Consider the following 16,101-nt stretch of genomic DNA (forward strand, 5'->3'; position numbering starts at 1 on the left):
CACGTAGTGCCACGGCCTCCGCTCTCATAAGTCAAATTTAAAATAATTAGAGGCTAGCTGAGTTCCATGTCAGAAGATTGTAATAAGGGACATTTTAATTGTACTTGGCAGATTTTTATGTATATATTCGCTCTTCATCTGTTTCGTCTTAACACACATTCACCAAGGTCCTTCCTTGCTTCTAACAAGATTTTGTAGTTTTTATAGTATTTCACCTAACTGCTTTTATTTCTTTTATTATGTCTCTATTATGTCTGTTAGTGGTCAGTGGAGTATAGTGATTTTAATGGAAGAGGTTTTCTTCTTCTAGGAAGTGGTGTCTATGTACCAGAAGGTCACAGTGTTTCAGGCTTTTAGAGTGACAAAGGCAGCACTTTTTAATCCAAATAGATCATGTTCTTTCTTACTCTCCTCTTTTTCTATTTGCCAGGCTTTTTCTCATTTCCTTTCTTTCTTCTCTCTCTCCTTCTTTTCAGTTCTCTGAAGTATCTTTTCTTTACTGGCCACATGGTCACCACACCTACGCAGAGCACATCAGTTCGCAACACCTGCCATTACTCTATCTATTAAAAATCAGCATGCAGAAATCGGCTACTATAGAAAGAAATCCAGATTTCAGTATCATTGTAGTTTATAATACTGTAGACACAGCAGTGCACTATTTAATGTGGACATTTGTCAGTTACAGTGTGGGCTGTGACATACAGTAAAAAAAGTTACCATGCTAGTGGTGGCTGACTGTTGTCAGAGGGCATTCTAGCATGATGGTCACAATGCAGCGTTTGCACTAAAGAAGTCACTGGGTATCATCAGATTTGATGAAAACAGCTATTATGCATACATGTATATAAAAAGAACAACACAGACTAAAAGAGAGAGCGATATAGTCTTTGTAACCATCGAGTTAGGTGAGGAGCTCAGCAATTACTGTGGTTTGGGGTTTTATATGCAGTTCACTACTATAGTGCCTTACGTTCATATTCTCTGTGCCTTACTTTTACATGCATTCCCAGGTAGTGCATGGTGCATCTTTAATAGGGCCATGTCTGCTTTGACACCTTCATGTCACCAGAACATGCAGCTGTGTGAAGAACAGTCATCGAGAGTGACATGATGGAAGCTGTTACAGCTCAGTCACATTACGAGACCAATCCCAGATTTTTATCTGTGTGTTTGTGTGCATGGGTAATGCATACATTTTAGTGGCAGGCACAGCACCAGGTGTCTTTTACGTGATTGGGGACTCACAGTTATACTGTATATATCTGTCCCTGTGTTGATTGTCAAGGATAAACCTATTGCTGCTAACAAGCATGGAGTCAAGCTGCCAGAAAGAGAAAAAGTCATTCCCCCTCCTCTTGTCCTCATCTCTCAACAAACCTTGACATTTTCCAGCACATAAATGTGAAGTATTTCTTAAGTCCTTTCACGCCTCAGTAGACAAATTGGATCAACCTATCGGTTAACCTTCACAAGGAGAGATAATACTTGAGCACATTTCTTAAAACTAAAACATAAGCATGGTTGTCATTTTCTTATTTGGCAACCTTCCATGCATCACTCTTCTTAGCAATTTGGTAGAAAAACCTGCATTTCTGATTTCTTCCAAAAGTGGTGGTGATACATTGAAAATAAAAGAATACATGACCTAAATTAAATATTTAATTTTGACAGCTTACTTGGTCTTACTCTTGCAAATCATGTTTTCCACAATTAAACAATTTTTACACAGTTATGTGGATAGTTTTGTGGCCTTCTTGTTCTGATTTTCTGTTATGTGGTCAAATATTCAGTCATCCAGTAAAATGTTTATAGTCAATTGACAGTAACTTCTCAGTGAGCAGACAGACTTGTTTCACCTGATGTCAATCCACACTGACTAAGATATGGGCATGAGACCCATGTGAGCCTTAACCTCCATGTTTTTAGGCTTCATTTGTCTGTATTTCCCCTGGCACATTTAATGTTTTTTTAGCTGCTGTGTCTGTGAAGCTGACAGTGACACACCACACAAACACACCGCTATTCTGATGACTGACACAGGTCAGAGTCAATGTGGATTACGTGTTTCTGTTTACACATATAAGATTCCCACAATGTCGTGAGAATAATGTCCAGAGTCTGGAGTAGTTGTTTTAACACATGCAGACACAGCAAGAGACACAACAGAGCTCACACAAGGGGCGGACTGAAACACTGATTCAGGCTGGGGATTTGACTCCATCCCAGACCACTTTGTAAATGCGAGTGATATTGACAGACAAGCAGGTGGACCGTTGCTATGTACTATGGTTGCTATGCACGTGGCTAAGAGACACTATGATTCCTTTTTGGCACCGCGATGGGAGGATTCTGCAAGGATTCTGAGAGTCTGTCAACGTTTTTGCTACATGTGTAGCAAACTTGTTTAAGATTCATATTTGAAAAATAAGACATTGAAAACAGACTATTCTTTTGTAAAAATCTGATTAAATAAAAAATGATAATCACGATTAATCGATTATTTAAATAGTTAGAGTCCTACACTTTTTATTAAATCCTGAACAAATCCAATGGCAAATAAAGTAACAATTAAAGTGAAAAAAAACATGATGAAAAATGTCTAGAGACAGAATGCAAATCAAACTTTGTTTTTGTTTGCTTAGTATCCTATTTTCATCCTGAAATAATAAATAAGCAATGAAAAACTAAAGACTTCACATGACAGAGAGGGTAAATGAATAACTTTTTACAACAAGAAAAAGGAAAGGGCAGATTATGTTCTGTCAGCTGACAAATGTATAAATTCAACCCTGTCAAAAACACTTCAAAGTAGGACAGTCACGAAACAGACCCAAGCAGTTTCTTTTTTCTATAGCAGACAGTATAAATAACAACCAGTGCATGTTATGTCCAATTTTAACCATGTTTTTAGAGGATGAAATGTTTACATTTTGACAGTACAATTAGTGCTAAGATTCAAATAAGATTTGTAGTTGTTCTGTTTTGTTTTTTAAACAAAGTATAGTGAAAAGAACAGTATATTACTTGTATATTAATTCTAAATTCTAATCTAAGTTTTCTAAACTTGGCTATACATGTACCACTAATATCAATATTTTCTGTGTACTGTAACTCCCAGGGAGTATATACATATTTCCCATATACATATTTCACAGTATTTGTTTTCATGGTGAGCAGCAGCAAAGTTGTACACATTAAAATCCTACTTCACTTTGGTCTAGTCCCTCTCTGAGCTCGGTCCTATCTAGCCTGGTGCCAGCAGAAGTAATCATGGGAACGTCAGTAATTTTGCCAGTTATCCAAGGAGCAGCCTTATCTCCAAATACCTGTTCTTCATCCCCTCATAGTGGCATGAGTATGAGCATTGTCACATGAATGTTTAGGGTTTGGGCTGCCAGGTGGGGTCTTTGTGGACACCAGGGGCAGCCATCTAGACCTACAACTCCTTCCTTTTCACTAGCACTCAAGTGCACTGGGTCACAACAGCTGTCTTGGCAGAGAATAACCAGAGAATAGTTTCCTAGAACTGACTGGCTCATCGACTGCACCCAGGAGCATGTATCAATGAGCAGTTTAAGAAGCACAATCAGTGTCTTCCCACACTCCCTGCCCATTCAGAAATAGAGGAAGAATAGAAGTTTATTGTCATTGTCTATTAAAAAAAACAAACAAAAAAAACCAACAACAATGAAATACAGTTACTTCTTCTAAATGAACAGTCATGTAGATGTTGCACAATAATACTTGTCATAAGGTTGTATCAGACACCAGGTCATTGTTAATGCTCAAAGATTAGGGTAATATTTTTCACTTGGTCAGAATTGTTGTGTTTTCTCCTTTAAGTTCATTTTCAATTTGTTTGTTCTAGTCCCTTTATAAAGGGATACTTAGAATCTGAGAAATGCTGCTGCATCATTGCTCTTTATCTTTTGAATAAAAATCCTGGGTTTATTAGATGTTCACTTGGCTGAGGTCTGTGCATATTTGCAGTTTGAAATAGACATGAAGTAAATCTCAACAGCAGCACATTTCTCAGGATTTATGTTTGTTTTCATAAAATTCTTTGTGAAGAGATTTCAAATCACAGCCATAAACTAAAAATTAAGTCATGTAAAATCATGCTATCCCCAACATTCACTTTCTGAATTATCACATTTGATAGAAAGTTTCCACTAAAAGCATTTATCGTTTGCAGGAGTCCTTCCTCCCTCCTCTTGGAATAGAAACAGGGAAGGGGGTCACTAAGGGAGATCTGTGTTGTCTCAATTAGAAGAGGAGGCGTTTTTCTCACTGGGCCCTCTTCCAGGCCCAGCTGTGTACCTTCCATCGTGGGCTGAGCCTCTCCCTGCATACTGAAAACATTACTGGCTACAGGTCAGAGTGTCACTCTGCACGACCTGATCCCTATACACACACCTTTGTATTTAGACATTTTGGATAAGCAGAACCAGATGGTTTTAGATGGGAGGGCAGATAACACTAGAAAACTTGTTAGCTTATAAACTCACAATGTCATGCCAGGTTGAACAGGTCCATATATATTTTTTGGAAGTGTGTTTTGACACACTTGAGTGTGCATCACACTTAGCACACTATCCACAGTTTCCATCATCATTATCATTATCAGCCACTTCCCCCACTCCCTGTTATCATTAGGCATGATGATGATTACATGGTTGAGAGCTCCATCTCTCCCCCCAACTGCAGCGCCATTCTAGTAGTTCACCTTGAGCTAAGGAGTATTTCTAAAAAAATCTGCTTCAACATTCAATCTTTGTCGAGGTTACCTAATTACAAATGGAAAAAAGCCTTAAATAATAACTTAAAGTTGTTCTCTTGTTTTTGAGAGGGATATGTATTTTACAGGCAAACATTTACTTAGAACAAAAAATGAATACTTTAATATTAAGTGGCACTAATTTTACTATCAGTAAGCTTCAATGTAGCTTAGAGTATGTTGTTCCTTGTTTATTTGCAGTTTTTTTATATATAAATATAACGAGACACTGCAGTTTTTAGGGCTGAAAGTAAAATAAATTATTTCAAGTCTGAGTCAAAGGGAGAGAGTTGGCCCTTTTGTAAGTGGGAGCATAATTTTGAGATCCAAAATAGTGGGAGGAATGGATGGAGAGTTGTGTATCCACCCAATGAATTGGCTTTGAGGCTGAGAAAGAGACCTCTGTCTAGCCCTGGTCAATGGGAGAAATTGGTCACAGCTGGATTTCACTGGTCAATTGGTATGTTCAAATCTTGATTGTGCTCTCTATTTTTATTGGTCTCACTCATTAATCCAGCTATTTCTGGTCTAGGCACTTTTTTACCCTCTCAAGTATTTATCTTACCATTAGACACTGAGCAATGCTTTGTTGACATTCTTTGTCCCTTAATACCTTAATGCCTAATATTTATGCACTTATGTTTCCCCCACCACATTAATTTTTTATATGTTTATGTGTAAAATGGTAGATATACTTCTTCAGCAGATTCAGAATACCCAGTACACTCCTGGGGTGTGTTTAGGATCATTGTCATGTTGGAAAATTCCTCTCCTGCCAGTCTTCGTGATCCTTAAAGTCCTGTTTCCCTTCAGTATGTCTTTGGACTTGATCTTGGATTGGAATGCACCTTGTGCCAATTAAATTGATTTGATACCCAGTATTTTCCATGCTATAAGTCGAACTGAATTACACAGAAACAACCTTGTTGAACAGAAAAAAAAATATATAAGTTGCTTTGGTGTATAAGTCGCATTTCTAATTATACTAATGATAGTCTAAATTAGCCTATGACGAACATAGGTTAGGCATAACAACAAGCAGAAGTGCATTACCGAATTCACACCAGAGGAGTTAAAAAAAGTGCAACTTATTGCCCAGAAAATATGGTAGTTTAGAAGGCACACACCTGTCTATATATTGATTATTATTTATGCAGTATAAATTATAAAGCTCTCAGTGTCTTAGTAATTGTGAAATGGATAAAGTTTGGAACCACCAGAAGTATGAGGAAAGGGAGGTGACCAAGAACCCTCTGGTCCCTCTAAAAGAGCTTCAGAATTCCTTTGGAGACAGCAGCACCATTTCAGCAATAATCACATAAATCATGCCAAGTCGACTGTCTAAATAGAAGTCATTTTGAATGAAATACATTGATGGAAGGACTCAGATCCGACTGAGTGGGTCTAAATCAGGGGTGCCCAACCCTGGCCCTCAGGGGCCACTGCTTGTTTTCTAACTATCACTGCCTCACCCACTGGTGATTACCTAAGATCAGGTTGGGAGAAGAAAAATTGAATGTATCTCCCAGTTTCTGATTGGCTGAACACACCTGATTTAGGTAATCAGAAGTGAATAAAGCAGGGATAGTTGGAAAATAAGCATATGTGTTGGACACCCCTGATCTAAATGTGTGTGTGTGTGTGTTTCTGTGGATCAGGCATGGCTGATTCTTCCCCAAAATCCATCTCTTTAGATGGGCTGGCACCTCTCCAGCAGCTCAATCCTCAGTGTGAGTCTCTGAGATGGAGGACAGGGCGCATGTTTGCAGGCAGATTGCACATTTGAGGGAATAAATTGCCTCATCGAAGACCAGACTCCATATTGTCTGTTCCACTCTGTGTTCCTTTGCCTTTAAATATGTTTGTTGAAGACCTGTCATCTGCAGTTTCTTTTATTTCTTTTCAAGGCCCTCTCATTTTGTGGTGTCTGGTAGCGGGGCTCAGCCGGATGGTCTGTGTCCGGAAGTGAACATGTGGTAGTGTTTAGCTTTGTAATGCCCTGGGTTTTATGGATGTCTTGAGGGAGATATCGCATGGAAGGCAACCAGGATAGTGATTCTGGGCCAGCAAACAGACTGGATGTCCAAGTGTTGGAGAACTCATGTTATCACAGAGCCTCCCAAGGGTATACCTCAGTCCAAAGCCCACAGAGAAGGCTTAACATGGATGCCAAGTCATCTTTAATAAGCCAAAGCGGTTTTCGCTCAAAGAGTCATATATTTTTTCAGTGAAACCTCTATCAATTTAGTGACTCCTTTTGGCACAGAGCAAATTTTAACTCCCCCTCAGTTAATGGAATGTGTAACAGTTATGTTCACCAGAGATTTGCTTCATGTGGTTATTTTGGCTTCAGTGAATCTTTCATGTGTTTTGTTAAAAAATGATTTTGAAACACTTCCTCCTTGTCATACTTCTCAAAACTCTTCACCCTTGTAAATTAATTCATTACAACAGATCATTGTGAAATATTATCCATCCATCCATTATCTACCCATATCCTGCTTCCCAGGGTCATGGGGGGTTGGAGCCAATTCCAGCTGGCATTGGGCGAGAGGCAGGATACACCCTGGACAGATTGCCAGTCTGTCACAGGACTAACACATAGATGCAGTTTTTTCTTGATTTTAGAGTCACCAATTAGGCTAACCCCAGTTTGCATGTCTTTGGACTGTGGGAGGAAGCCAGAGAACTCAGAGAAAATCCACACATACCACACATGGAACCTTCTTACTAACCAACAATGCTAACCGCAGCGTCATGAAAAATAAACCATGAAAAATACTATTTATCGTTCGTTTGTATGTATTTATTTTCAATTCTCTTGTGGGTGCACAGCTTAGAATTCAGTGTTCATGTTTCAACATTTGTTTTCTGTGGACCAAGTTTGTCAGGATTGAAAACACAGAACTTTCATAGCTCCTAACCTTAATCCTTTCAACAACATCTAATAAATGATCATGCCGCAGGTTTTAACATGTAGTTAAGATGTTATTATCATTATATATTGATCTGACAGCCTAACACAGAAATAATATCTCTGTGTAATGCGACTTTATGTCACTATGGTACAATGGCTTCAAGGAAACCAGCACGCTGCCAGAAGCACTCCTACGCTGTACCCATCACAAATGGCACTTCACTGCATGATGGCTTGAGATATTCCATTAACAAATATAAATCTGTCCAAGAGGAATGGCATTGTTGTCAGAGTATTATGTGTTAGCCACTGGGCAACTAGTAAAACACGTTTAAATATTGGCAAGCACTTGGATCAGCTGTTGAGGACCTACAGTGTTGGGCAGGTTAAGCTTTCTTGGCAGAAAAAGTCTTAAAACAATTTCAGAAATTTCAACATCCAACTTACTAAACAACTCTTGTGTTCTGGAGACATTTATAAAACTTGGTTTATTGTTGTGGCCAGCCGTCTGGTTGAAATATGCTACCTGTAGTCATCCTCTACACACACCTGGGAGTAGTGTGGCAGCTCAAACGTGTGCAAGCCCTCCAGGGCCCATCAGTCCACATGCAGTGCTCAGAGGAAATATGTGACATGTGGCATAATTGAGTCAGCCAGCAAATACTGTAGCAGGAATCAGCCAACTGATGCCACTACTCAGTGCCCAGTGGGAGAGCTGTGAGCCGTATAGCATGGTATCAGAAAGAGGAAAATACCTGTTTCATATTATTAAAAGCACTATTTTTCTGTTTAATTTGAGATAGCATGAGGCCCTGGGGTAAGGGCGAAGACAGCTGAGGCACTGACAAATGGGCTGAGAGCACCCCAGGTGCCTAGGTAAGAGATTCAAGTAGCAGTAGAAAAAAGGGAATGGGGGTTTAAGAGAACAATTCAGTACCAAAAATACCCAAATTCCCCTTCTCAGTTTAATTTGCCCTCTGTCTGGGGTCATGCTATGAGGGAGTTATTGTTTTCTCATGTTTTATTTTTGCTGCTGCTCCAGTTTCCTTGTCCACATCTCTTGGGTGATTCCTTGGGCCTTACTGGTTACTGACTCTGTGCATGTGTGTAGGTGAGTCAAGGATTTGTGGGTGTAATGCTGCTGTCATTGGATTTGTTTAGAAAGTGATTCATATTTCTGTCTATTGTCTTTAGTGTGCTTGGAGGAATTCTAATACACACTTGCCGACACTTAGACACGAAAAGACATATAGTTGCCAAAGTAGCATGAAAGCCTAACTCTGAAAATGATTTAGAAAATGTATATCTTAGCTGGAAGTAGATTCATATTCTGACATTACAACAGCAATTGAGGACATATGTTGTCTTTACATTTATACTAATTTCAGCTATGAACTAGCTATAAACTCCCAAGGATTCTTTTAGCAAACAAACAAAAAAAGTTCAAGTCAGGGCTGCTGAGCTCCACTGGGTAAAAAGGTGAATTATTCTGTCTCTTGTGCTCTGAGTGTAATTTTGACACTGAGTGCAGATTTCTGTAAGCTTTTAAAGGAGCATCCTCAGACACCGACAGAAAATCAAACTGTAATAGTTTATGTAGCATTGGTGTATTAAAACCTTTTTAGCACTACTTAATACAGTAAACAACTGCCTCCCTGAAGTCATGTGGAGTTAGACAGATGCCTTCTACATTGCTTCTTCTGACTGCCCAAGAGATGTTGCCTCTTTGATTGTTTCTTCAAATATGCAACCCAGCACTGAGGGAGCCGATTGTTTGTTCTAGATTTCCTGGGAGATTCCCACCTTGGGCTTAAACTGAGCATTTGTGATGATTAGCAACAAAGTCTGCTGCCTCTCCCATAGGCCAAGAGGAGGAGAGGAATGGGTATAAGGAACCTGCTGTAATCCAGCTCCCTCATATTGCTGCTCCTTTATTGTGAAAAATTTAGCTTACACATTGTTCATCTCATTCATGCCTCCTCAGCACAGTAATTCCAGTTAAAAAATGCTGACCTTTTGTTCTGTACATGAACACCTATGTTTTAGACTAACGTGGTGTTATTGAAGTGTAAATGAAGAATAATACATGCTGACTTGTGGCGCTTCCCCAATGTGCAAACTTAATAATGTCTCCATTATGAAAACAAAGGTCTGTTCATTCTTGCACCAATTTGTTGAGTGTCTTCAGACTTAATGCAGTTTTCTGGGATTGTGGGGGGTAACATAATTATCTCCTTGGCTCTACCATGTTGACAGACAGGGCCTGAGGGAAGGAGCTGTGCTTATCAACCATCTACCCACTGCCACAATGACAGAAATGTGACACAAACAACACTGATGCTACAGCTGATGATATTGTTCATTATGTAGTTCTGGCATAATGTTAAAGGGGGCTGTCATTAATTACCTAGCACATGTGTAGTGATCTTACTGATGTAGGACTGGTCACAAAACATTTTAACCAGATGAACTGCAATATTGGTGTTAGCTGTCAATATGCACCAAGTACTTAAGAAGTAGTAGCTGAAGCAATAGTTTGTTTTTGCTTTTTTATTAAGTGCGATATGGAATGGAAATACTGAAGTTTTGAAGTTTGCCTGGATGTAAACTATATTTTTAATTGGTTTTTGCCATCTGTTGCCATGCTACCCAACTTGGCCTGTAATCCTGTGTTTTAATATGAATAAATCTATTTAAATTCTAATATATGTAAATATTTAATTTAGCTTTGTTGGAAAATGTTGAAAAAACATTTTGATTTCATTTTATTCTGCTGAAGACAGTCTGTCACATTTTGATTAAATAGCAAGCTGTAGAGTCTTGTTACATTGCATATCATTTTTTGAAATATTAATCTGGTCATTTTTTTTTTACTCCAGTGAAAAAGGACATGAAAGATGAGACTGACGACAAAATGCCGCAGTTCAAGAAAAAGGCAAAGGAGCTTCGCATCTTGGATGCCAAGACAGCACAAAATCTTTGTAAGTACATGCAGTTATGTTCTTTTGTGTTACTTTAGAGCCAATAACCACATATTTTACACTGTTGGGTCATGAAATAGTGTATTCTTTTTAACTATAAATATCAAATATGTCAGTGTTATTTTCCCACAGACATTTTTACACACCATGAACAGCTCAAAAATGCTGTTTGTGGGGAAACAAACTGTAGAAAGTCATCAACATTGGTAAAGTTTTACTGAGTCCGTTGAGGAAATGTTTTCTTGGCTTTTATTTAGTGGTCACTGCGAGTGTGTATAGATTGTGTCCGAGCTCCCTGTCTGTAATCATGTGTAAATCAAATTCCTACCACCAGTAAAGCTATGTTTAGATGTTTGATTTCCCTGAAGCCCAAGTGGGCTGAATCTTTAGTTGAGTGTATTCACCTCAACCTCCAAACTTCTTTTTATTTTGTTGTGATTGATGGAAAGATTTGTTGCCTGGGCATTATTGCAGGTCAGATGCAAATGCTCTGCACAATTTTACAACAACGTTTTCCTTTCCCTGTGATCCTAAATTCATAAAATGTAATATAGATCCATTACAGGGATAATTTGGTTACTGCTGGCAGTCTTTTGTTTAAAGGTGAGAGGAGCATTTCTTATTGTTTTCCTAAGCCTTTGGAGTCTCATCTGCAGCCATGATATTCTGTACCTCAGAGACACAGTGTAGATGATAACACCTCATGAAATATACATGCCAAATGTTAAGGTTACATGTCACCCTCCTTGCAGCCGTTACTCCACCCTCCTTGTTTATCTATGTCTTTCTTACCTTTCATCTTTAAAGGACGAGGCGGTGGAGTATGCAGTCGCATACTGTAGACTGGGAAGAGTATGCATATATTTATAGGTGGATAAATTCTTGTATACTGTGGGTGAGAACTGGAAGCGAACTCAAATGTCTAAATAAACCGAGGGGTGCATGAACATCACAGAAAAATCAACAATTATTTGTGCCTCACAACCAATTCCCTGTGTGCTGGTGATATCTTCCATGAACAGAGGCCAGATGAATGAGTTCATCAGGCACAGTGTTGGAGTTTGATGCCAGGAGGGGGCATGTGGCATGAAAATAGGAATGACACATCCTGCGTCTTGTATGTGTGTATGCACATAAGAGCATGTATGCATATTTGCAAATGTGGTAGTGTTTGTATGTGATTGCACTTGTGTATCGACTTTGACAATGTTGATAGGTGTCACTGCCATCTTTGATTACAGCTCAAGCAGATGGGCGTTGAATTTAGCAGGAAGCAAAAATAAGTGTAGAAAATTGCACCTCCGGAGTGGCAATGGGTGGGAGGCATGTGGTCCAACACAGCTACACAGCTCCCCCGGGTCGACTTGACACACACTACAGCACTACAGCATCATAGATCATATTCACTGCCTGTCGTAGAACCCTCTAAGCCTTTTCAATTTTGATGTGTTGTAACATTGAGGGCTCAGTTACTGAGATGGGTAGCAAGACAAAATGAATGATTGTGAGGTCAGTGGCACTTTCCGTATTTTGGTGTAATGATTATGCATACCATGGTCTGATAAATTATGTCTACCTATCTGTCTAAAAGCTTTTACTTACCTAAAAGTTTTTACTAAAAGCTGTAGGTCAGTTTTTGACTTGTGGCTGTATGCCCTGAATAAAGAGAAATTTTGCTATGAAATGAGGTATGCGCATATAGAAGAGCATAACAGAGTGTCCTATTTGATTGAATTCAGACCTCAAATCAAGAACAATTTTAAATGGGAAAAAATACACTTAAGTCATCAGCAATCAGTAAATCTTTTGTAACCTTGCAAAGTTTTGCTGCTATAACAGCACAAGCTTGATTTTTGTATGATGTAGGGTAATGGCAGAATGGTGCCTTGTTGGTTAGCACTGTTGCCTCACAGCAAAAAGGTTCCTGGTTTGAAACCCAGCAGGGGCCTTGTTGTATGGAGTTTGCATGTTCTCCCAGTGCTTGTGTGGGATTACTCTGGGTACTCTGCCCTCCTCCCACAGTCCAAAAACTTGTATCGTAAGTTGATTGGACCAGATTGCTCCAAACAGATCATGTGGATCAGTTGACCCACTGTGGCAACCCCTAATCTGGGGCAGTCAAAAGGAAAACTATCTATTTATGATATGGGCTATTACTTTTTCTGCTGTATTTAATTAAAAAAATGCTTTGACATACTGTAGGCTTGAAATGTTTACAAGTTCAAAAAATTATAGATTTTTAGAAGTTAGAAGGTATGCCAAGTGAAAGCCACTTCTTCATAAATTATAAGATGTTGACTGCAAATATAATATGACAGAAATCAAGCCAAAAAGTTTTACTGTCTTTTAAACAGGACAGAAATTTGCTTAGGATATCTTAAGTTTAGAATGTAAATGGATATTGCAAATATGTGTATTCATTTGTCTAAATATGTGGTTGCTGGAGACTTAATACTGTACAAGAAATAGAGGGAAACTTAAAATAAGTTAGGCATGTTTTGGTCTGCATTATTTGTATACTAGGATTGGCCATATTACAGATTACAGAATTGATTAAATGGTAATAGTAAGATACCTTGTAAAGTCCCAGTCGCAGTGGCAGAATGACTGTGTCACAGCTGAGGCATGGCAAGGCAGCCTTCAACTAAGATGATACATGAGTGTCAAAGGTTAAGTCTGACATCTGTAAAGGGAAAGAGCAATGTAATAATATTCCGTGAAGGCCATTTGAATTTGAGTGACTGATGATCGCTCTTAGTCACACGGCCCTATGTGCCACTACCCTTCTATCTCCAGCAGCTGTACAGGATGTACAGGTGCAGTTCTTCTGTTTTTTTTTTTTTTGGCCAAAGTATCCATCCAAATTGCATTGTGTTTCTGGTTCTGCATTAATACTCCTACACCTGCACCACTCTTGACATTTTGGCACAAATAGATTAGTATGCAGCCAAAAAATCACCACCAAACAGGTGCAGGGTGACCACACCCAACACTGACACAGACCATACAAGGTAAACATTTAAGTGGATTTCCAACCTATAATTTCTTACTTTCTACCTCATCTACATCTACATCAAGTGTGTAATTTACCGTATAGCCCAGGATTTTGACAGCCCATCCCCAAGAGAATCTTAGGTCCAGCTGCTGGTTTTGTATTAGGAGAATATGTAGACCATATTGAAGAGACACTAGGAAATATATTGCATTTTGACAGCAAACAAGGATGACATTTCTCCTTGTTAAAAATGCAGGGTAAGGTCATACTAATAATCCATGAATACAGACTACCAGAATATGGAACAAAATGAATCTCAATAGAACAACCTTCTCTGCTGCTCTGAGTCACCTCAAACCTAAAACAGTGAAGCCAGAAAGGTTAATGTTAAGTGATACACCTATTGCTTAAATCAGTGGTAATAGTAATGGTATTTAATGGCTGTTGTGAGTAAATGCAGTAAATAGGCTGTGCAAATAAATAGAAAGACTTAAAAAATTGAGAAAAAATCCTCTCCATTTGTTGCAAGTCAAATGCAGACATCAGGTCCCACTGCTGCAGTAGCATAGCAGCTGCTGAGTGACTCTCCTCCAGCTCATTACCAAACCTCCACCTGTGACTTCCACCTGGATACACCATCAGCTCCAGTTTCAACTGTAGGCACCCCACCTGGAGAGTGAAACACCCACTAGGGTGTCCCATGAAGCAAATTCACTGTTTGAATCCCCCCCAAATAAAAACTTCCCAGACAACTATTACAAGTACAACTGATACTATGTCATTATTATGTTATTGTTTTCAGTTTTCATTTTATTAACAGTTGAGTAGAAATATGTTACTTTTGCACCTTTCACTGTTACTGGTTACTGTTACTGTTACTGGTAAATCTTCATGTTTTCCTTCCCAATTTTTGTCAGGATGACACAAACTGTCCTGTTGAGGGGCAGAAAGTGTATTAGTTTTTCCAAGTGACACGTTAGGTCTGTGGTCATTTTGTCTGAGGAGCGATGAGTGCTGAAATGTTTCTTTGAACCCTGCGGTCTAATAAAAAAAAGGAGAGGAAATGACTCTCTTCTCTCTCCATCACAACAGCAATTTTCTTGGGCTCGTTCCGCCTGCCTTATGAAGAGATCCGGGACATTGTGCTGGAGGTAGACGAGGAAAGGCTGAGCGAATCACTCATCCAGGTAAGACGGATGTTCAGTATGGTGTACTAGTTTTTTCATTCACATACAGACACTTATATTTCCCTCTTCAATAATATGTTTGTGTATGTGAGAAACAGTTTTTCTACATACTACTTTTTTTTTTTATTTCAATGCCTGGTAGATAGCTTGTCAACCCTGTTTTAAACTTGGTATGGTGGTTATTTTTGGGTACAAATCAGCCTCCTCATTCTCATGTGGACCATAGAGACCCCCTTCCATCCCATTATAATGGAAGATGAAGGACAGAGCTTGGCAAAGTCTCTCTAACTCCACCCTCCTTTCCTCTTGCTTTTGTCTTAAACCATGATTGATGAGTTTCCTAAAGGCTACTTGTTATTGCTCCCATTTTATTTCTGTTTTTCTTGTCTGAGAAAGTATTAATTGAAAGCAGGACAAGTGCATCTGAGGAGAAGGTGCATCAGTGGGCACTAATATTTCCAGCGTTGTCCTTAGGTTGAACATAACAACACTCCTGTTATCAAACTCCATGCAGTGTCATGTATGTGTCTCTTTTTTAGGTATTTATTTATTTCTTTATTTTTGACCAGTAGTGGGCATTGATCAAGTACAGCTTTTAAAGTTTAAGGCCTTTAAAAAAGAAATGAAAAAAAAACAAAAAACAAAACATTACCTTAGTACTGACATATTGTATATGCCTTTTCCCACATGGCTTATCAACAAACACATGCACAGTATCCAGTTTCCTCCCCAGTGCTTGGATCCTAGACAGTAAAAAGTGGCAAGGCAATATACTGTATATCTAGAGAGCTGCCCTGCAGGACTATTATTTTGAGCTCTGATAACCTTTAATTGGCTGGCAGTCTGGAAGAAAGTACAGAGTGTACGTTATAAGATGGCAGACCCCCGTCTGCTTTGTGAATGAGTAAAGAAGTTAAGGTGTTGACCTTTTTCCACTTTCAGCCTTTTTGAGCGAAGCAGATGCCATATATGCCTCTACCCCTATCTTCTGGCAGGGCAGCCATCCCCATCCTATCTCCATTAGGGTCTTGAACACAGCACCAGACAAATGATTGGACTGGTTTGCAGCTGTCTGACTGGGTTACAGGGAAACAAAAGCGCTCCTGCCACTATCAAATTGCTACCATTGAACTGACCTGGACCAAGCTACTGACAACAGCTACATTGGTGAAGGTGGTCAATATTCTGGCGTATCAGTGAGCTTTTTAATAGTTGAAAGTCTGTCCAATTTCTCAGGGCTG

At 39.1% G+C, this 16,101-nt stretch overlaps 1 protein-coding gene across 9 annotated transcripts in view; it reads left to right on the forward strand.

The window, feature by feature from the left end:
* The window catches only part of diaph2 (diaphanous-related formin 2), a 340,283-nt gene that overhangs the window by 173,955 nt on the left and 150,227 nt on the right, over nucleotides 1-16,101 (forward strand). For all 9 annotated transcript variants that reach the window (XM_026329686.1, XM_026329687.1, XM_026329689.1 and 6 more), the window contains 2 exons: nucleotides 10,577-10,678; nucleotides 14,766-14,860. In XM_026329686.1, coding sequence (XP_026185471.1) covers nucleotides 10,577-10,678; nucleotides 14,766-14,860 — 197 coding nt within the window. The remainder of the gene's footprint in view (nucleotides 1-10,576; nucleotides 10,679-14,765; nucleotides 14,861-16,101) is intronic.

This window comes from Mastacembelus armatus, chromosome 10 (assembly GCF_900324485.2).
Source record: "Mastacembelus armatus chromosome 10, fMasArm1.2, whole genome shotgun sequence".
NCBI classification, from domain to species: domain Eukaryota; kingdom Metazoa; phylum Chordata; class Actinopteri; order Synbranchiformes; family Mastacembelidae; genus Mastacembelus; species Mastacembelus armatus.